Here is a 22,219-nt window from a genome sequence, read left to right on the forward strand (position 1 = left end):
AAATGTAGTATACCCACACAATGGAATATTATTTAGTCATAAAAAGGAATGAAGTACTGATACATGCTACAACATGGATGAACTTTGAAAACATTATGCTACATGAGAGAAACAAGTCACAAAAGACCTCATATAATCCCCATTTGTATGAAGGGTCCATTAGCAAATTTCAAATATGCAATACAGTGTTATTAACTTTAGCCACCATGCTGTACCTTAAATCACCGTGACTTATTTCTTTTATAACTGGAAGTTTGTACCTTTGATTCCTTCACCCATTTTGCTAACACACCACCTGCTGCCTCTGGCAACCACCTGTTTTCTGTATCTATGAGTTACATTGTTTTTTTTTAGATTCCACAGGTAAGTAAGATCATACAGTATTTATCTCTCTCTGCTGACTTATTTCACATAGCATGATGCCCTCGAGGTCCATCTATGTTGTCACAGATGACAAGGTCTCCTTTTTATGGCTCAATTAATATTCCATTGTATATATACACCACATTTTCTCTATTCATCCAGTGATCACACTTAGGTTGTTTCCATATCTTGGCTATTGTAAATAGTGCCACAATGAACATGGGGGTACACACATCTCTTCAAGTTAGTGGGGTTTTTTTATATAAATTTATTTATTTTTGGTTGCGTTGGGTCTTCGTTGCTGCGCGGCCTTTTCTAGTTGTGGTGAGCAGGGGCTACTCTTTGTTGCGGTGCGTGGGCTTCTCACTGCGGTGGCTTCTCTTGTTGCGGAGCACAGGCTGTAGGTGCATGGGCTTCAGTAGTTGTGGCACACGGGCTCAGTAGTTGTGGCATGCGGGCTCAGTTGCTCCACGGCATGTAGGATATTCCTGGACCAGGGCTCGAACCCATGTTCTCTGCATTGGCAGGCAGATTCTTAACCACTGCGCCACCAGGGAAGTCCCAAGTTAGTGTTTTTAATTTTTTTGGATAAATACCCAGTAGTGGAATTGCTGGATCACATGGTAGTTTTATTCTTAATTTTTTGAGGAATCGCCATGCTGTTTTCCATGGTGGCTGCACCAATTTATTTGAATCCTACCCTTTAAACTGGTGAATTTATGATATATGAATTATACCTCAATAAAGATGTTATAAAAAAGTAGAAAAAGGCATGTTTATATAAAACATCTTAAGTGGATTGGGTCATGCAGTATGGTTAGACAGGTGATGCTAGAGGTGAAGTAAGGAGGAGAGTTAATAAGGAGTTCCCACAGGGTTTGCAGCATTATTATTGGCCCAATTTTACAGGTGAGGAAACTGAGCTGTACAGAAATTTAAGGTCATACAGCTAGTACAGGATAAAGCCAGATTCTGTGGGGCCCTTAACTACCACATTACTCTCTCCTGGGTATTTCTGTCTCTGGTTTAAGATAAAGGCAAGGTGGAGAACATCCATGGCTAAGAATTTCTCAATGACATTGTTCTCTCTTCCTAGTGCCAACTCCTCAATGCTCCTCAGAAAGCACTCATCGCTTGGGTGCCTACCATCTGTTTAATAGACATTGTGGAAGTCTTGGTTTCTACAGTTTCTAGAGCAAAATTTAGAACAAAGCAATCCCTTTGAAGATATCAGTATGCAGCTTCTCTCCTTTGGGGAAGTGACGAAGTGATGTGTCCATCTGCCAATGTGAATACTTAGCAGAGAATGATCAGATAGAAGGCTTTATAACACAGTAACTGAATATCAGAGCACCCTCTGAAAACTCATAAAGATGTCACTTGTATATAAGCTCTTTGAATGTTCATGAGTACCCAGGACAACGCTAATTTGTCAGTATAAATTTGATATAGCAGACTTCTATTTCTCACAAGGCATTTCTGTATTTTCATATAAGTATAGGGTTTTGTTTGTTCGTTGGACATTCATTTTAATCTGATTATCAAATGAATCTTTGTCTCTCTTTTGGACTGTTTCTGTGAGCTAGATTCCCACATGTGGGATAATCCTGAGTCAAAGGGTGTGAACATTTCTAAGGCTCTTGATCTGTGTTTCCAAATTGCTTTGCAAAAAGATTGAACCAATTTACACTTCCACCAGCAGTGTATGAAAATATATTTAAATGCAAATTCCAAGCTGCATAGATTCTCTTTCCTAGGTATTTTACTTAAATCTGTTTCTTTAATGCTAAGCAAAAGCTGACCCAGGATGTTAAAAAAAGAAATCTGATTATAAAAATGGAGCAGATAGTTAAAACAGCTCTTAGGCAGAAATAAGCTTTAGAAAGACCCAAGCGAGGTGATAAAAATTTTAAGGCATCATGGCAAGAAGCACGATTCTGAAGGGACCATTAACAATTTGGCTTAGACTGGGATAGCAACCGCCAAGAACGTCGGGCGTGGTCAGTGTACCAAATTCTAGTTTAGAAAAAGCAGGGTATTTTATTTATTTATATTTCACTTTGTTCTAAAGACGACTTAGGATACTTAAAGGGAGGATCTTGAGAAGTAGCACTGTGTCTGAATAATCAGTCCTGTGGGAATGAAACTAGCTCACGTCCCCTGAACTAAGGTCCACGCTTATCTCTCCCTGCACCGGATGGCTTGCCTCTGTAATCTGAGTTCAGTTTGCAACCACAATGACCGCCTCTGCGTCTAATAATGGGGCACAGAGATTTTAGGGGGCAAGGGGGTGGGGCAGGCAAGGGTAAGCCCAGACTCGGGATACCAACCCACTGAACTCTACACAAATCCAAAAGGTGCTGGGACTTCATCCTTCGGCCAGCCTAATGCATTCCCTCTGCCAGTTATTTGGGACCCCGCCTGCGAGTCTCCCATCACTACTGCTCTGTGCACCACCACCTTCCGCTCCCGACCCGCTTCTACAAGAAAGAGCTGACGCCGCCCGAGGAGTCAGAAACTCGATTTCGCCCCTTTCCACTTTTCCTTTCTCACTTTTGCTCCTCCTTTCCTGCTCTCTCTCCCTTCATCGACTTCTTTTCTTCTTCCCGTCTTCGCCTCTCCCTCCTCCACGCCTGCTTTCCACGCCTAGTCCCTGGGAGCAATCGCCCGGTCACCTCCTTTCCTCCAGCTCGGAGGCCCCCTCCTCTTGCCTCGTCGCCTCCCGGCTACCCCTCCGCCCGCGGCCTCGCCCGCAGCCAATCAGTGCGCGGCCTCCCGCGGCCCCGCCCTCCCCGGCTGTTCCGGGGTGGCCCGGCTGAGGCCAGGCCTCGGGAGCGGAGGGCGGCGCCGCGGCGTGGGGGCCGATGGGGCCTGGCGGTCGGGCGGCGCCGGCGCTGGGCTCGCCTGGACGCGGGTGTGCGGGTCTGTGAAGGGGTGAGGCGGGCGCTGCGGCTCGCCCGGGATGGGCCAGCCCCGGCCTGCCGGGGCCGAGCCGGAGGCGAGGGCGGCGCGCGGGACAGGCCTGCCGGGCGGGCGGCCCGGGGACTGAGGTAGAAGTGGGCGCGGAGGAAGGGGCCGAGCCAAGGCGGTGGGTGGAGCGGCGAGGGGGGCGGAGGCTGGGCCGCGGCGGGCGAGAGGAGCGGCGCGCCTGTCCGGAGCTCGGCGGCGGCGGCGGCGCCGGAGGCGGCAGAGGCGGCGGCGGGCCCGGACGAGCGCCCGGAGGTGGCGGACGAGGCGCCGGGGGCCCCCATGGGCGGGTGTGTGGGCGCCCAGCACGACTCCTCGGGCAGCCTCAACGAGAACTCGGAGGGCACCGGAGGTAGGTGAGCGCCAGGGGGCAGCCTCGGCCCCCCATTGTTCCCGGCCAGGCCCGGCCACCTGTCCCGGCCCCTGCGGGCCCGCGGGCCGCACGGCCGGGGTCCCCGTGCCCCTTTGTCATCCCCGCCTCCACGTCACTCCCCGCGCTCCGCTTCCGGCCGCCCCGCTGGCCGCGGGGTCGCCCCCTTTTCTCCCTGGCCCTCGATAAAGCCCTCAGCGCTCCGGGGGTGTAGCCCTCGGCCTCTCGATCCCACCGCCTCGGCTCGGGAAACTCGGACCAGAAACCGCCTCTGGCCACCTCACTCCCTCTCCAGTTGGTTTAATTATTCAGGAACAGGATGGCGGCGCTGGGGTTGCAGAAAAGCCAATTGATGGGGGGTTGGGGGGAGCCTGATGCCTTCCCTCCGACGCGCCCGGTCACATCTCTCCGCACCCGTCCTTGTTCAGCAGAGTTGGCTGGTCTCAGCTTTCCTGAGTTTCAGATGACAGCTGCCCTGGTTGGTTCCAATTTGGCCATTTAAACCTGCAAGTTTCTGGAGCTCGGCCGGGGAAGTCTCAAGCGGCCACAGGCATTACTTTAACGAGGGGTGGGGAAACGGTCTTCTCGAGTAAAACGTGGCTTCTTGCTACAGCCCGGGGGTGTTGGACCAGTGTCGGGGTGGGCTAGTCAAATTCCTGTCAGTCTTACGTAAAGGAAAATATGTAGGATAAAAGTACAAATGCCTGAGAGTCCGTTTACCCTAGCAGGATCGGCACTGTAAAAGTTTTTGTAACATGAAACGCACTTCTTATTTACTGTAAAAAGCAGTTTGCTGAGGAGAGTATTTTAATGCAATCGGTGTTGTAGGATAGCAGAAGAATAATACAGTTAATTCTACTTTTAGTTAAATGATCTCTTGCTGAGTCCATTCTATAGCTTGTATAGAGGACAGAATGTTTTAAATAAGAAATCGCTTTTAGGAACAGCAAAGATGACAGTGTTGGTTTTGTTCCAACCTTGTGTTAGACGTCTCAAAATGTGGGGCATAAGTTCCTAGACTAAGTCGTTTGGGGATGGGTGGGTTTACAACTTTTTCTTAACATGCTAGCTAGCATTTAGACCAGCTGCTTGCCTGTCACTAAGCTCCATCTATAAACCACGTACATGAATGGTTTGGCTGATGAATGTCCTGAATTGCCTGATGTTTAGCCATGCCACTTCATTTCAGATGTATGGGCATCCTGTATGTCTAAGTCCTGGGTAAATGGTTTGAGAGCTCAGCGAAGCGTGTCTTGAAAAAATCGTCCATGAAAACGGTACTTTATAGTGCATTTCAAGTCAGAGCATAATTACTCAGTGGCACATTAACAATGAGATTTGCCCTGAAAACAGGGCAGGAAGATAAAAAGGGCATGATTGAAAACACCCTTAGGTTAAGATCAACTTGGGGGTCAGATGATTCTTCCTGCGGGTGAGGTGATAATTAATGGTACTGAACTATAGGTGGTGTTACTTTTTAGTAAGTATAGGTAGTGTGCTTGTTATAGGTAGTGTTTAGTTTTAATTAAAAATTTTCACACTTATTTTAATATTCCAATTTAGCGTTTTTCTATTGTTGGTAATGCACTTGAACCAATTTATGGTTTTATGGCCTTTTGGTAGTGTGACTTATGACCAGCCAGGCATTATTAGCATGGGCTTTTTAAAGCAAGAAGTATTAGCTTTTGGTAATTTATTACCAGTGGTATCTAGTTAGATAACTATAGTATCAGTTTCTTTGAGAACTGAGTTCTCTGGATCTTAAGGTGTGCTTTACCTTTTTGAAATAAAGTTTAGAAAAAAGGAACCTCAATCACCAAACCTCTTTATTTTTTTCCTGGAGAGAAGGCATGACCCTAATGTAACTGGGGTAAAGGAATGAGCTGTGTGGCATAAAAGGATTACTTCTGGAATTTAATTAGGGAGGCCTTTAGTCTTCATTATTGTCATGATAGTTAAAGAGTTAATTGTGGTTTAAAGGAATTAGCTCAGGTGAGGGTTTCAGGTTAACATGTTAAATAGTTTCTTGCTTATCATGATAGATTTTTGTTGGGAAGGGAAAGACTTTTTCCTAAGGGTGTTGGCACAGATCCTTCACTTTTCAGACGTACAACAGTCGTTAGTAGTTTTAATCCGGACATATTGGCCTATGAAAATTTTTTTATCAGCATGGAGTTAAGTACAGTTTCCGACGCTTTTCATGACAGATTTAATTACATCCACGGTATAGTGCAAACATCACTGTTTTAGTATGGCTTCACTTTCTGAATATCAGCAGACTTAGTAAGATGACTAAAAAAAACCAACTTTTTTCGCTATTTGAGATACTGTACTTTCCCTTTCCCTCTGAATCTAAGTCTCTTAAGTATGCAAATAATTGTGTGTATATTGAGAAAAACTTCCTTTCTAGGTGGATTAGTTCTTTGAAGAAATTTGAGAATTTTTTGTAAGAGGTTATAGAATATGGAAATTGCTTAATTCATGTTATAGGATTTGTGTTGTCCATTGTTTTGGAATCAGTTGCTGTATCTTCTGGCATACCTTGCCTAGAATTCAGTTTTTGAGGTTCAGCTACTTTGGCCATTTTTTAAATGCCTAATTTTAATCAAGAAAGGTATATTACAGGAGTTATGCAAGATCATTTAACAGGTCCCTCCAAGCTTCCACACTCCTAGAATTTCCAATTGTTTTGACATTTGTAGACAGCATATTTTGTATGGTTCTCCACCTTATTATGACATTGTGATGCTGAGGTTGGCACGTAGGTCCTCTAGACAAGGCTCTAGCCCAAGGCATTTGCTAAGTAATTAAATCTCTGAGGATTTTTAAAAATAAGAAATATGTGAAGAAAAAACAATAAAATGAAATTCATTGAAGACAGCCAGTTACCTTCTTTTCATATTTTGATCATTTCTTTAATGAAAATAGTGATGTACAAAGTAGGTTCTCACTTTCTGGGTGTGTCATTTATTCTGTACATTCAGTGATATCCCAAGATTACTGACCCAGGCGGTCACCAGTTTCCAGGTTTACAGGAGGATAACTCTGAATGCTGAACATTGACTGCTTTATTTCAGAGTGTCTTGAGAATATCGTGGAATTCTTTCAGATATCCATTTATAGCAGCCTTAACACCTACTTGATGAGAACAATGGTTTTTGAGTAACAACAGCTACCATTTATCCAGTATTTATTATGTAACAGGTACTGTGATTATGTTCTCATTTAGTCTTCAACAACTCTGGGAGGTGGATAGTATCTCTGTTTTATAGATGGATTGAAGCTGGGAGAAATTAAATAACTTGCTTAACATGGCATAGCTTACAAATGGCAGAGTCAGAGCTTAAACTCAGGGCTATAATAAAGAATGCTAGTTTTTTTCTTTTTTTCTAGTTTTATGTTTTAAAAATTTTAGTAAAATACGTATAAAACTAGCCACCTTAACCACTTTTAAGTGTACAGTCCAGTGGCATTAATTATATTCACAACGTGCAACCATCACTGTATTTCCAGAGTTTTTTATCACTCCAAACAGACTCTGGATCCATTAAGCAGTATCTTTGCTCCCCTCCCCTCCCAACCTGTGGTAACTGCCGATCTATGTTTTGTCTCTGAATTTGCCTGTTGTAGATATTTCATATAAATAGAATCATACAATGTTTATTGTTTTGTTGGTGGTATATTTCACTTACATGTCTTCCAGGTTTATCCTGCTGTAGCAAGTATCAATACTAAATCCTTTTTATAGCTGAATAATATTTCATTGTATATATATATACACCACATTTTGATTATCTCTTCATCCATTGATGACATTTGTATTGTCTCCACTTTTTGGCTGTTGTGAATAATGCAGCTATGAACTTTGGTGTACACATAGCTGAGTCCCTATTTTCAGTGCTTTTTTGATATATACCTAGGAGAACCTAGGAATTAATAGGTCATGTGGTAATTCTGTGTTTACCTTTTTGAGGAACTGCCAAACTTTCCTACAGTGGCTGTACCATTTTATATTCCTACTAGCAGCATACAAGGGTTCCAGTTTCTCCACATTTTCACCAGCACTTGTTATTTCCTGTTTTAAAAATTATAGCCTTTCTAGTGGGTGTGAAGTGAGTGGTATCTCATTGTAGTTTTGGCTTGCATTTTGTAATGGCTAGTGATGTTAATGTGCTCATTTGGCATTTGAATATCTTCTTTTAATAGATAGAAATGTCTACTTAAATCCTTTGCCTATTTTTTGATTGGGTTGTTTGGGGTTTTGTCGTTGTTGAGTTGTAAGAGTTCTTTATTTATTCTGTATATTAAACCCTTATCAAGATACATGATTTGCAGATATTTTCTCCCATTCTGTAGGTTGTCTTTTCACTCTCTTGATGGTGTCTTTGATGCACAAAAGTTTAATGAAGTCCAGTGTATCTATTTTTCCCTTTGTTGCCTGTGCTTACAGTTTCAGTTTTAAATATGTATTTAATCCTTCACTGATGGAGAAAGAATAAATCTATAACCAGTAATTCACAAATTAACATTTGCTTTCTTAACTATGAATAGAAAGCTGTTTTAAGCTTATTTCCTCTGTCAGATCTGGTGAAAAGGTTGATTTGCAGTGAAATGGTTTTTATTTTATTTTTTATAACTATTTATTTATTTTTATTTTGGGCTGCGTTGGGTCTTTGTTGCTGTGCGCAGCCTTCTCCTTGCATTGGCTTCTCTTGTGGAGCAAGGCCTCTAGGTGCGTGGGCTTCAGTAGTTGTGGCACGTGGGCTCTAGAGCGCAGGCTCAGTAATTGTGGCTCACCACCGGCTTAGTTGCTCCGCGGCATGTGGGACTCTTCCCAGATCAGGGGTTGAACCCTGTCCCCTGCATTGGGCCACCAGGGAAGCACCTGCAGTGAAATGGCTTTTAAAAAGTTGACAAAGGTAATCCATTAACCTGCTTCAACTTCGTAATTAAGAGGCGATTGTTGTATTTTCTGGGGAAGCATTTTAAAATCAACAAGCACTGAGTACCCATAGTATGCCTAACTTTGTATTGGTTGCTTTTGTTCCAAAAAAAGGAATCATTATCCTATTTCTTGAGTATGTCAGAATCCTTTTTTAGGAAAATGTAATAAAATATGTACACATGAAGCAACTATAAAGCACTATTTAAACAGATAAAAATACCATTGAATAAATTGTGCACATGCTGAGGGAATAAAGGAAAACAAAGTGGCCTCAGCTGCTCACAGGTGTGGTCCCTCAACCAGCAGCATTGCCATCACATGGGAGCATGTTAGAAACGCAGAATCTCAAGCCCTAGCCCTGAGCTGTTGAATCAGAATCTGCATTTTAACAAGATTCTCAAATGATTCCCATGCACGTTAAAGTTCAAGAAACACTGATAGAGGATTGCTTACAATGGGAAGAGACTGGAGTGAGGAACCCGTTAGGGTACAAAAAAAATGGCAGAACTTGGTGATTTATTGGATGTAGGGATGGATACAGAAAAGAAAATACCGTGTTTGTGAACCTGGGTAACCAAGAATATTGAGGTGGCTTAAGGTTTAGATGACAGAAGAATTTTTAAGTTGAGATATCATTTAGGATGGTGCAGAAGTTTAGATATGGAACTCTTAAATGTTGAGGATTATGAATGTGGATTTTGGAATCACCTGGGGGATTGACTGAAGGTGAAAAAGTGAGTGATTGCTGTGAGTAAGTAAAAAGAGGAGGAAAGTACTAAGAATTGAGTCATGAAAATTTCACAAAAGGTAGAGAAATGAGAATCACCTCTCAGGACCTGACCATAGTAAGTACTCAGTATACTGGATTTTGTTGAATTATTGGGAAATGGGAGAACAGGTCTGCCTGTGAAACTGATAGATCTGATTGTATTTGAACTTTTCATTCTAGTACGGTGGTTGCAGAAATTTTAGTTGTAGTTTGACTCATATCCTAATACAAGATCGACTTTTTAGGCATCCAGCCCCAGAATATACCAACAGCCCTTTTGAGGTTGGTGTACTTCAGAACAAACACATCCTCTACAAGACATCAGTTACTTTTTTTTTTTTAATTATTTGTTTTTATTTTTTTGGCTGTGTTGGGTCTTTGTTGCTGTGCATGGGGTTTCTCAAGTTGCAGCGAGCAGGGGGCTACCCTTTATTGTGGTGCTCAGACTTCTCATTGCGGTGGCTTCTCTTGTTGTGGAGCATGGGCTCTAGGCGCGCGGGCTTCAGTAGTTGTGACACGCGGGCTCAGTAGTTGTGGCTCACGAGCTCTAGAGCACAGGCTCAGTATTTGTAGCACATGGGCTTAGTTGTTCCGCTGCATGTGGGATCTTCCTGGGCCAGGGATCGAACCTGTGTCCCCTGCATTGGCAGGCGGATTCTTAACCACTGCGCCACCAGGGAAGCCTATCAGTTACTTTCTTCTCCAAGAATATCATGCAAATCTATTCCTTATGTATTTTCAGTGTCCCATATATTATTTATACACATCATCTAACTAGGTTGCTTATTGAATTTTCTTTTGCTTCTACTCTTAGGACTGTGCCTATAGTAAAAAGTGAAGCACACTGAACGTGACTAGGACTAAAGATTAAGTCTCCCCCTTTTTTATCCCTAGTGTGACAGTAGAAGTAAAAATCTTTCATATTTTTTTTGGGTTGGTGAGCTCTGGGGCTTTATGAGAGGGATGCATAAAATTTTATACCATTTGGAGAGAGACACACTGTGAAATAGGAGGCATTTACTTGATAAAGCAGAGGGTGGCTTATTTGACTAGGAGTGGAGTTGTGTGGAAAGAACCAAAAGGGACATATACAGCAAGAAAACGCAGGTTGGAAATACAGTGAGTGGTACTGTGGGTGGGTAGGTAGGTCCAGTAGGTATGAGAACTGAGATTAGGCCAGGGAAGCTACAGTTGGAAAATACTGCCATATGGGGCAAGCTGCATCCTCTTTGAGAAAAGATTTTAAAACTCTGGTTTACATAAAAAACTGACATGGTATGTTGTAGCCCCCGCCTCATCAGCTACCTTCCACTGGGCTAGTCCCACTCATTTTCAGTTTTCTACTAAGTAGAGGGTTGAAATTTTTTCCCAGTCAAGATTATTTTGGAATTTATGTTGGAAAGACATTTTGAAAGAAGAGTCTCATTATGGATATTAAATGGGCTGTCTTTTTCATCTCTGATTTTGTATTTAGGAATCAGTTGCTAGTGATACACAGTATGGACAGAAGATTTAAGCCACTTAGAAATGATAGGAATTGTCATTCCTTTGATTTTTGATGGCTCTAATCTGTAATACCTGTCTTTCTTATGGAGAAATTGTAATTAGTGGATTTTATTTTTAAATCTGATTTTCTTACAGTAAATGCAAAGCTTTGGCAGCACCTTGCTAGTAGTACTATACCCAGGTGAGTCTTCTAATGTGAATGATTATTGAGTGTTAATAACAGTAATTAGGAACTTTTGCCTTATGTTAATGAATTATCTCTCTTGTGGTTTTTGACCGAAACACATTCTTCTCTTGTTGCAAGGGAGCATTAAGTTGATTTTGGTAAGCAACATGATCATATTAATTGGGCGATCAATTTGCTGATTTAGTGATTCTCTCCTTTTTCCTTACTGCAGACCACATGAATGGTTTATCTTCATTTGGTGGACCACTGCAGCTGATTCTCCCTGCCACCCCTCACCATCCCTCCCCAGCTTTCTGCTTCTGCTTGTTGGGCAGTATTAGGCTACCAGCAGGCTCCTCATGTTTCACTGGTAGTTCAAGGACCATAGGTTGAGACTTTACTAATGCGTATGTACTTAAAGATGCATGTGTGTTGGCCAAGAACAATCAAGCATGTATTCATCTTGCATCAGCTACTTTGACTTGCAGGCAGCAAGAATCAAGCTAGGTTTTGAATATACTCCATATATTGAGCTGAGTGGTTAAATATTGTTGAGTATACATTGGGTATTGTAATGCCATATTTTTGCATGTTTGCAGTAAAATTTTAGACGTTTCCATTATAGCTCTGTTTTTAGAAATGAAATTTCTGTTGAAGGTAGCTGTTTAAGAAAAAGAGATATTTACCTGTGGGGGTAATTTTATATGAATTTTACTTGAGTGTGAAGTCTTAATGATACATTTGCTCAAGACTTCAGTAAGTAATGAATTAGTGACTTTGGGACTTCTCTGTTTGAGTTCTTACCCTCACAAGAAACCCTTCAGATAATTTTATGTATTTATTATAATTGGTTTGTAGGTATAAGCAAGGTCAGATTGCTTCTTTGCATTTGTTCAGATAGTTTCCATGCTTGTGGGCTATGTGACAAGAGTATCAAAGGGGCAGAGTAACAAATTGTCCAAGTCATTCAAGGTATGAATCTGCTTCATAATAAACTATCACTTTCAACTCAGGGCAAACACTTTATTTTTTAGGTTCTTCCTGAAAGGAAGAAAGCTGTCTTTTAAAAATAGACAGCTTCCGTTATTTCTAATTGCCAGCACTTGAAGCTAACTATAAGTAGAGATATAAATAAGACTTGCTCTGTGAAATCAGGTTAGCTTATGGTCTAATGAAGGAATCATACGTTTAAATAATTAGAAAAAGTTTAAAAAGTCTCTATAGCAATGAAAAAAGTATTATGGAAGTTCAAGGAGCAGTGTGGAGCACTGTCAGAAAACTTCATTGGAGAGGTGCTATAAGAAGTTGGTCTTGAAAGAGGAGTAGATGAAGAAAAGGCAGAAGGGCATTCTGTGTGCAGAGGAAATTACTTGTATAGAAATATGAAAAAACATGGCATTTTGGGGGACTGGCAAGAAGCTTGTGGAGGGAATGGTGAAACATGAAGTTATTAGGGTATGTTGTCAGATTTTGGAAGGCATAATTGACATAATCAATAGACAAAGTTGTGAGACAATATTATAGGCGATACTAGTTAAGTGGCTTAAAATTTTACTGTTTGTTTTTTTGTGCATCTAATGAACTAATTCCCATTTAATGCTGCATTCTGAAGTTATTTTGTATAAATTTCTGATGTACTAGGTTGTTGTAGTCTTTAACAGATTTTTATTCTTTTGTAGTTGTAATGGGATTATTACATATTAAACATAAAGACAAAACCGATATCGTATATTAACGCATATATGTGGAATCTGAAAAAACTGGTATAAACGATCTTATTTACAAAGCAGAAATAGACCCACAGACGTGGAGAACAGATGTATGGATACCAAGGAGGAAAGGGGGATGTGGGATGAGTTAGGAGATTGGGATTGACATATATACACTATTGATACTATGTATAAAATAGATAACTAATGAGAACCTACTGTATAGCACAGGGAACTCTACTCAGTGCTCTGTAGTGACCTAAATGGGAAGGAAATCCAAAAAAGAGGGGATATATGTATATGTATAGCTGATTCACTTTGCTGTACAGTAGAAACTAACACAACATTGTAAAGCAACTATACTCCAATAAAAATTTTAAAAATTAAAAAAATAAAATAGAAAAATACCCATAAAAAATATGTTTGTTTTTTACATACACATGTAGGTGTTTGTCCCAGGTCAGTTGTTTTTTCTTGGGTTCCAGTTTTCTGGCATATGTGAAGAGTTTGGGCTAAGATTCTGCAGATCTGCCTGAGTTTTAATCTCTGTTGAGAAAAGGCCTGCATTAGCTGTGGTACTTTGGGCTCAGTTTCTTCTGAAGAAAAAAAAAATTTTTTTGAAAAACAGAGAGGATTAGTGGATTAGATCTTCTCTATCAAGATATCTAATTCTTTTAAAAACATTTTTAATGATAATTTTTAAACATGTTGAAAAGTTGAAAGACTCTAGTACAAACACTTGAATACCCATCAATTAGATTGAACAAATGTGTGTGTGTATGTATATATACATTTGCTTAACTGTTTGAAAGTGAGTACAGACATCATGACACTTCAACATCCATCTTTAAAAAATAAAGCTCTTCTACATAACAATACTATTATCACTCCTAAGAAGATTAACTGTTATTCCCTAAGATCTAGTCCATAATCAGAATCTCCCAGTTGTCCCCCCAAGTGTCTTTTATATCTGTTTTTTTCAAAATAGGATCTAATCTGCATTTAGACATTGCATTTGTTTGTCTCTTTAATCTTTTTCTTTAGAAATTTATTCTTTCTTTAAATATTTTTAAAGATTTATTTATTATTTATTTTAGGCGGCATTGATCTTAGTTGTGGCACACAGGGTCAATGATGGGATCTTTCGTTGTGGCCCATGGGCTTCTCTAGTAGTGGGTTTCTCTCTCGTTGTGGTGGCAGGTTTTCTCTTTTCTGGTTGTGGCGTGCAGGCTCCAGGGAGCGTGGGCTCCAGAGCACATGGGCTCTGTAGTTTGCTGCATGCACGCTCTCTAGTTGAGGTGTTCTAGCTCAGTAGTTGTGGCACATGGGCTTATTTGCCCCGCGGCATGTGGGATCTTAGTTCTCTGACCAGGGATCAAACCCGCATCCCCTGCATTGTAAGGCGGATTCTTTACCACTGGACCACCAGGGAAGTCCCTCTTTAATCTTTTTAAATCTAGAAAACCTCCCCCCCCTTTTCTTCCCTATGACATTGACTTTTTGAAGAGTCTTATATTATGTACCACCATCTGGATTTGTCTTATTGTTTCCCTGTGGTGTATTTAGTGAATTCTTATAGCCTCTGTATTTTCTTTAGACTGGAAATTAGGTAGATCTAATTCTTTTTTTTTTTAAAGATTTAATTTTTATTTATTTTTGGCTGTGTTGGGTTTTCGTTGCTGCGCACAGATTTTCTCTAGTTGTGGTGAGCGGGGGCTACTCTTCGTTGCGGTGCACGGGCTTCTCCTTGCGGTGGCTTCTCTTGTTGCAGAGCATGGGCTCTAGGCGTGCGGGCTTCAGTAGTTGTGGCACGCGGGCTCTAGAGCGGAGGCTCAGTAGTTGTGGCGCATGGGCTTAGTTGCTCTGCGGCATGTGTGGGATCTTCCCGGACCAGGGATCGAACCTGTGTCCCATGCATTGGCAGGTGGATTCTTATCCACTGCACCACAGAGGAAGTCCCAGCTAGATCTAATTCTAACAAAATATGTATGATTCTTTATTTCCTAGACTATAGTAGATCCAAAATCCAAACTTTTCCTAGTTCTTTTCTGCTATCTAACTTCCAACACTGGGATAATCTTTCATTACGGAACAAATATGAGCCTTTTTTTGTTTTTCATTTTTCCACGCAGAAATAATCCTGCCGTCCTGAATATCATAGTACTATTATTCTTTAGTGCTTAGTCTCCTCTCATTCTTTCCCCCAACTTTATTGAGGAATAATTGACAAATATTATTGTATATATTTAAAGTATACAATATCATGATTTCATATACATATACATTGTGAAACTATTACCCAAATCAAGATAATTAACACATTCTTGGTAATGAGAATCCTTAAGGTCTACTCTCAGCGACTTTCAAGTATAAAGTACTGTTATTAACAGTCACCATACTGAACATTAGATCTTCATAACTTTTGCTTCTTAAAACTGAAAGTTTGTGCCCTTTGATCCACATCCCATTCTCCCATTTTTACAATAATCCTCTATCATCGTTATTTTTGTACATTACTTATATTCTCAGAATATAAGCTGCATTGGACCTGGGACAGAGACTTCAGTTTCTTCATAGTACTTTAGGCTTAGTTAACAATTGTGTGAAACACATCTTTGACTTTATAATGGCGTTAGGGAGAAAGTGATATTTTCTTGATAGAACATTATTTAATTCTAGAACAAAAACGTTGTTAAATAAGACCATACAGTGTAATGAAAAGATCTGGGAGTCAGAATTCTTCAGTTCTGGTTCCACCTCTGTTCCCTGTATCAGTTACCTTAAATAAGTCACTTGACTTCCTGGTTTCTTAGTTTTTTTCTCATCTATAAAATGAGCATGTTGGATGAGATCAGTAGACTCCAACTTTTTAAATAGTTGAATCTTCTTTTTTAGGTATATGTTACACTGAACACTAATATATCAGTCTCAGCATTTGATTTCTTTTTATTTTGATTGTATATAGTCACTAAAAAATAAAAATAAATGATTTAGAGTCTCATAAAGTTCTGTAGGAGATTTTGTTTTTGTTTTTGCGGTACGCGGGCCTCTCACTGCTGTCGCCTCTCCCGTTGCGGAGCACAGGCTCTGGACGCACAGGCTCAGTGGCCATGGCTCACGGGCCCAGCCGCTCCGCGGCATGTGGGATCCTCCCGGACCGGGGCACGAACCCGCGTCCCCTGCATCGGAAGGCAGACTCTCAACCACTGCGCCACCAGGGAAGCCCTGTAGGAGATTTTTTAAAAGTTTGAATAACTAACACTATCAGCTATACTCAGAACTTAAACACTAACATGTCATACAGTATTATGGTTTATGTTTTACTTTCACTAAGCATTCTCCAGTTAATTTTTAAGATGAGGGCATAGGGCTTCCCTGAAAGTGAAGGTATTTCATTATTTAAGATGTGAACTTCACCTCTCAGTTCATTTGAAGCTGGAAGTGCACCTTGGTACGGTTAGGCCTTTGCTTTTCCCTACCTCTGACGCCATGTCACTTTTCACTTTTCTGTTTTCTCTCTTGAGCATAAAATATTCCAACTCTTTGCCCTCAATTGGGCAAACTTGTGTTATGTTTAACCTTTGGAAATTCAGACAGTGAGTACTTCATGGAAAAGCGATTGTTGGATAAGATCTTGTATTTGTGATTTATGAAGGAGGAACTAGAATCAGAAGAGGTGCTGGGAAGGACCTGGAGGTGAGGTCTGGTGTCTGCCATGTTTGTGAGAGTCTGACTCTTGCTTATGAAGAATGGACTAGATTGAGATGAATCATAAAAGGGGTGTCAGCGGAAGATCTTTGCATCTAGTGAATAAAGCTTAGCTTCTTCCCATTTCAGGGCCTTTGCCTTAATGTAAATAAATATTTGCTGTGTAGTGCTTTTTATTACAGTTCTTAAAAATAGCATGATCTTTCCCCATGTTTTATTTTTTTATATTGCTTTTGGAAATTATTTGTTTACTTGCTTATTTCCTGTCTTCTCCCACAATATTATAAGGTCTGTGAGGTCAGGGGCCTTTTCTGATTTCTTCTTTACTGTATGCCTAGTGTCTAGTATAGTTACTGGTACATGTGCATTCAGTAGTTGCTGATTGAATAAATAAGTGAAATAATGAATGAATAGTTGTGACTGTTTTATCATTTGGAGAATAAAAAGTTTACTACTTGGCTTTAGTTATTTCATTTGTTTTTTGGGTGAAATGTATAGTAATAAAAACTATTGTAATGTTGTAATGTACAACTATGTCCTTGGTTGTACAAGGGCCTATTATCTTTAGTGATTTTCCTCATGATAATTAACTCTGGGATAGATTCTTAGTTGCCTATTTGATGAAAGGGAGGGAGTGATCTGATTTGCTTGTTAAAGTCTCCCCACTTATTTTGTGTTTATTTGTGTATTATTCTGTCATCCTTAGCAAACTTAGTGGTGATTTAAATTGCTTTGCATATGAAAAGAGGGTTAATTATATTTAAAGCCCACCCAGCCCCGTGGCATTTATGTCAGGCTGTTTTTGAGCTGATTCTGTGCTTATGTTGAATGCAGCAGAAATCTAGGTCTCACATGCAGCCTGTAAAGTATTATATTGACAAGGAATAATGAAGACACCCTTTAAGAATTCTCTGAATTTAGGTGTTCGGGGTTTTTCTGAGGAGACATTTTAGGGGATTTTGGAGAAGGGCAGAGCCTGGGGACAACTTGTAGGGTGGAACTACTCTCTGAAGTACTTTACTAAAGACTGATTTCACTCTGGGGCTCAGAACTATTCGTCCTTTATTTATTTATTTTCGAAACCACATTCCTCCATATAAAAACTATTGAGTTGGCCAAAAAGCGCATTCGGTTTTTAAGTAAAAATAAAAGACACATTTTTCATTTTCACCAAGAACTTTATTGAACAGCATATTCACCCTTTTGTTTCACTACCTTCTGCCATTTTTCGGGCAACTTAATAATTCCATCTTCCAACTTTTTATCTTTTTGAGCAAAGAACTGTTCCAGGTGCCTTTTACAGTCGTTCAGGGAATTGAAATCTTTTCGTTTCCGATTAAAGGAACTTAAGATGTAGAATAAAATTCAGTAGATGTAGAAAAAATCTTTTCAGATGGTTTCCGTTAAGAGAATTTTGTAAAGACTGAAATCAGTCGAAATCCGAAGGTGCAATGTCTGGCGAATACGGCGGAAGAATTAGAACTTCCTAGCCAAGCTGTAACAGTTTTTGCCTGGTCATCAAAGAAACATGCGGTCTTGCGTTATCCTGATGGAAGATTATGCGTTTTCTTTTGACTAATTCTGGACGCTTTTCGTCAAGTGCTGCTTTCTTGTGGTCTAATTGGGAGCAGTACTTGTTGGAATTAATCATTTGGTTTTCCGGAAGGAGCTCATAATAGAGGAGTCCCTTCCAATCCCACCATATACACAACATCACCTTCTTTGGTTGAAGACCAGCCTTTGGTGTGGTTGGTGCTGGTTCATTTCGCTTGCCCCACGATCTCTTCAGTTCCACATTATTGTGCAATATCCATTTTTCATCTCCCGTCACAATTTGTTTTAAAAATGGAACGTTTTCATTATGTTTAAGTAGAGAATCACATGTGGAAATATGGTCAAGAAGGTTTTTTTCACCTGACTTATGGGGAACCCAAACATCAGAGCGATTCACATAACCAAGCTGGTGCAAATGATTTTCAGTGCTTGACTTGGATATTTTGAGTATGTTGGCTATCTCTCGCGTGGTATAACATTGATTGTCTCAATTAATGTCTCGATTTGATCGCTATCGACTTCAACTGGTCTGCCCGACTGTGGAGCATCATCCAACGAGAAATCTCCAGCACGAAACTTTGCAAACCACTTTTGACACGTTCGATCAGTCATAGCACCTTCCCCGTACACTGTACAAATCTTTTTTTGTGTTTCAGTTGCATTTTTACGTTTCTTGAAATAATAAAGCATGATATACTGAAAATGTTTTTTTTCTTCTTCCACCTTCAATGTTAAAATGGCTACACAAAAATTCACCAATTTGGATAAGTATTTTTTAAAATAAATTTATTTATTTTTGGCTGTGTTGGGTCTTCGTTGCTGCGCGCAGGCTTTCTCTAGTTGCGGCGAGCGGGGGTTACTCTTCGTTGCGGTGTGCAGGCTTCTCATTGCAGTGGCTTCTCTTGTTGTGGAGCATGGGCTCTAGGCACCCGGGCTTCAGTAGTTGTGGCACGCAGGCTTCAGTAGTTGTGGCTCACGGGCTCTAGAGCACAGGCTCAGTAGTTGTGGCGCACGGGCTTAGTTGCTCCGCGGCGTGTGGGATCTTCCCAGCCCAGGGCTCGAACCCGTGTCCCCTGCTTTGGCAGGTGGATTCTTAACCACTGTGCCACGAGGGAAGTCCCACATACATTTTCTTGATTCTTTCAAGAAACCTTTGACTTTAAGGAAGGCTGATATTAATAGCGCCATTTTAGAAGGGGGGAAACTGAGACACACAGATGGTTTTGATCTGATTAAGGAATAAAAACAGTAGCCCAAACTGTAGTGTCTGTCTTCTGTTTTCTAACTCAGTATTCTCTCCACAGATGGTAAGGAGGGGTTTTGGTTGACTTTTCTTTCCTTGGAGCAGAAGTGTGTGTGTGTGTGTGTGTGTGTGTGTGTGTGTGTGTGTGTGTGTGTGTGTGTGTGTGTGTGTGTGTGTGTGTGTGTGTGTGTGTGTGTGTGTGTGTGTGTGTGTGTGTGTGTGTGTGTGTGTGTGTTTTCGTTCATGGCAGTAAACACAGTTGAGTTGAAGTTAATGAAATGTGGTTCTTAAGGACTCTTCATACTCCAGAATGGAGATGGCAGCCGTAAGAAATGAGGTGAGTAATTGTCTTTGATCTTAGTCAACAAATTATATTGCATCTCACAAGATAGAAATTTTGAACTAAGATCTTAATTATCTAACTGGCTCAAATGGAAAAAAGTGATAATCTTGCTCATCTTCTTTTGTGCCCCTTTACTCAGTTACCTTCTTTTTCATTGTTACCTCTGCCTCCTATCCCAGACTGAATGTTTTCAGCTTAAAATTCAGTTTTATTCCAGCTTGACTTGAATTTAGTAGTTGAACTTTGTGGGGAAACAAGTTTCCTTCAGGTCCTTAAAGTACAAGAAAAGAAGGCTTTGTCTAGTTTGGAGAAAGCTTATAAAGTCTTTTTAATAAAGGGTGCTCTTAAATCACCCTTAGTGGAGTATTAGAGTATCTGTCTGCTTCAAATCATAGAGTGTTGATTGTCCTGAAGGGTGAGTTGAAGGAGGTTACATGAAAGTTCACTCTGATTAGTATATACATAAATTTAAGGATGGGGATTGGAACCCAGAAGTGAATGAGTGTCTGTACTTATAATATCAGCATATGGACATTTGAAACCACCTCCTGGTTTTATACCTGATAAAAGGAACTGAAACCATCCATCACCTGGTCACCTGGAGTGTCTCATTCAGAAGTGGCGAGGGGGGAACCTATGGTGGTCCCATAATACAGTTTCATTATCAGAGCTTGTACTTTTTCTGGCAGTCACCAATAAATTTCTTCCTTGACTTGGAAATAATTTTAACTTGATGGTGATTAAACAGCTTTTGGGCCTTTGATCATTGCTGTGTTGCAAAAATTAACACACAGGGCCTGTTGAACAAACCCTTCCGTGAATTTGGCTTTTGTGGCTCTTGGTTTGTGATGATTGCATCTTGTCATGGATACTTCTCTCTTCTTAAATGACTCAGAGTAGTTTATATACCGTTTAAATTCTCATAACTATGAAGTGAAAAATTGAGATGTGTCACTACATATAACAAGTGGGACATAATGAAAAGGAATTTGAGGAAACAATAAAATGATACCCAATATTTCTAGACTGAACGTTGAATAAGACACTTAAGCTGTAACAAGAGCTTTGAGAATGGGGAAAATTGCTTATCTGTAATAAAATGTAATAAATACTGCTGGAGGCAAGAAGGAGACTATCTTTTTGCATTGGCTCTATCATGGGGTAGAAAACAGGTTCTTGTGTGTGTTTGTATTTTTGTTTTCTATATACCAGCACTAAGTGTACTGACTAGAAATTACAGTGTAACTGCATAGGGCAAGCAAATGACCGGAAAAATAACCTTTTTCTTTTTCTGTCACAGATGATCTTTAACCATTTTAAGAAAGGAATAATAAATAGGGACAGAACTTACTTTTCAGTAGTAGAGGTAGGTTTTTCAGTTTGGGACAAGGATGTATACTAAAAGTCTTACGTGTGTGAAAGTTTCACCATTTATCAGAGGAGGGAAAAGACATTTTCAGGCGAAACATTGAGGGAGATTAAAGAAACTTAAGATGTAGAATAAAATTCAGTTTCCGTTGAGAAATAATTCTGATAGTTCTGATTTAATAATAAATAGGAAGTATAAACAACATTGGTGAGTTATTTTTGTAGTAAAATCTTGGGGGGGAAATGCTATACAATTTTAAAATAGTTAAAGTATTGATTAACAGTATCTTTGCATTTATTCCTAGATATAAGCTACAAGCTACTTATAACATTGCTAAACTAAATCAATACCTGTCCAGAAGTTCAGACTGGAGCACTTGTAAGATCACTTTTGCCTTCTAAGTAAGAAAAGAGAATAATTAAAGCTTTTGATTCCTATACATAACATGCACACTCTTATACATATATGTTCATTATATATACAATATATATACAACATAAACACTATACACATATACAACATATACATAGATATATAGACATATACTATGCATATTATATACATTATATATAATCTCTTTGTTTTATATGAGAATTTGTGTAGTATGAATCTTTTTTTACTAACTTACGGTCATTTTTAAATCTTTTTAAAAACTGAAAATGTTTTTAAATGTAGAAAGCATGTTTAAGAAAAAGCTTATCCTATGACCTAACGTAAACATTTTCGTGTACATCCTTTCAGACTCAGAGTATATGGCTGCGTGTATAAAAGAGAGAGTGAAGCAAAAATGTGTTCATATGTTTAGAGAAATTGTGACGTGCTTTCTGAGGTCACAGCTACAGCTTCTAGAGTTTGACTTTACTGATGTTTTAGCTTTGGGATATAATGAGTATGTCATTGTTAGCTTTTCATTTTGGGAGTGTTGTCAGTATTTTTTCTAAAATTGAGCTGGCTGTTTTAAAAGTTAGGAATTAGTAGAGTCATCATAAGGATGTGAGAGATGCACATTCCAGGACTTAATGTGAGGAGATGCAGTGTAAACTGGAGAAAGGAATACCACACTATAATTGGCAAGTTGCTTGATGCTTTTTTGTGGGCAGTTTGCAAGAATTTAGTATTTCTTTACTTCCTTCTGAACAGTTAAATAAGCTGAAAGTAAAGCTTGGGATTTTGTAATAGTGATAGCCATAGATGCAATTTAAAAGGA

At 40.0% G+C, this 22,219-nt stretch overlaps 1 protein-coding gene across 5 annotated transcripts in view; it reads left to right on the plus strand.

The window, feature by feature from the left end:
- The first annotated feature begins 3,448 nt into the window (after positions 1-3,448).
- UBTD2 (ubiquitin domain containing 2) overlaps positions 3,449-22,219 on the plus strand; it is a 54,639-nt gene continuing 35,868 nt past the window's right edge. For 2 of the 5 annotated variants that reach the window (XM_004272001.3, XM_049708102.1), the window contains exon 1: positions 3,467-3,682. In XM_004272001.3, the coding sequence (XP_004272049.1) occupies positions 3,613-3,682 (70 nt within the window). In that variant the 5' untranslated portion in view covers positions 3,467-3,612. Of the gene's footprint in view, positions 3,687-21,316; positions 21,414-22,219 lie in introns of those variants that run through there. The other 3 variants (XM_033432076.2, XM_033432077.2, XM_049708101.1) reach the window with 3 other exon arrangements.

This window comes from Orcinus orca, chromosome 3 (genome assembly GCF_937001465.1).
Source record: "Orcinus orca chromosome 3, mOrcOrc1.1, whole genome shotgun sequence".
NCBI lineage: Eukaryota > Metazoa > Chordata > Mammalia > Artiodactyla > Delphinidae > Orcinus > Orcinus orca.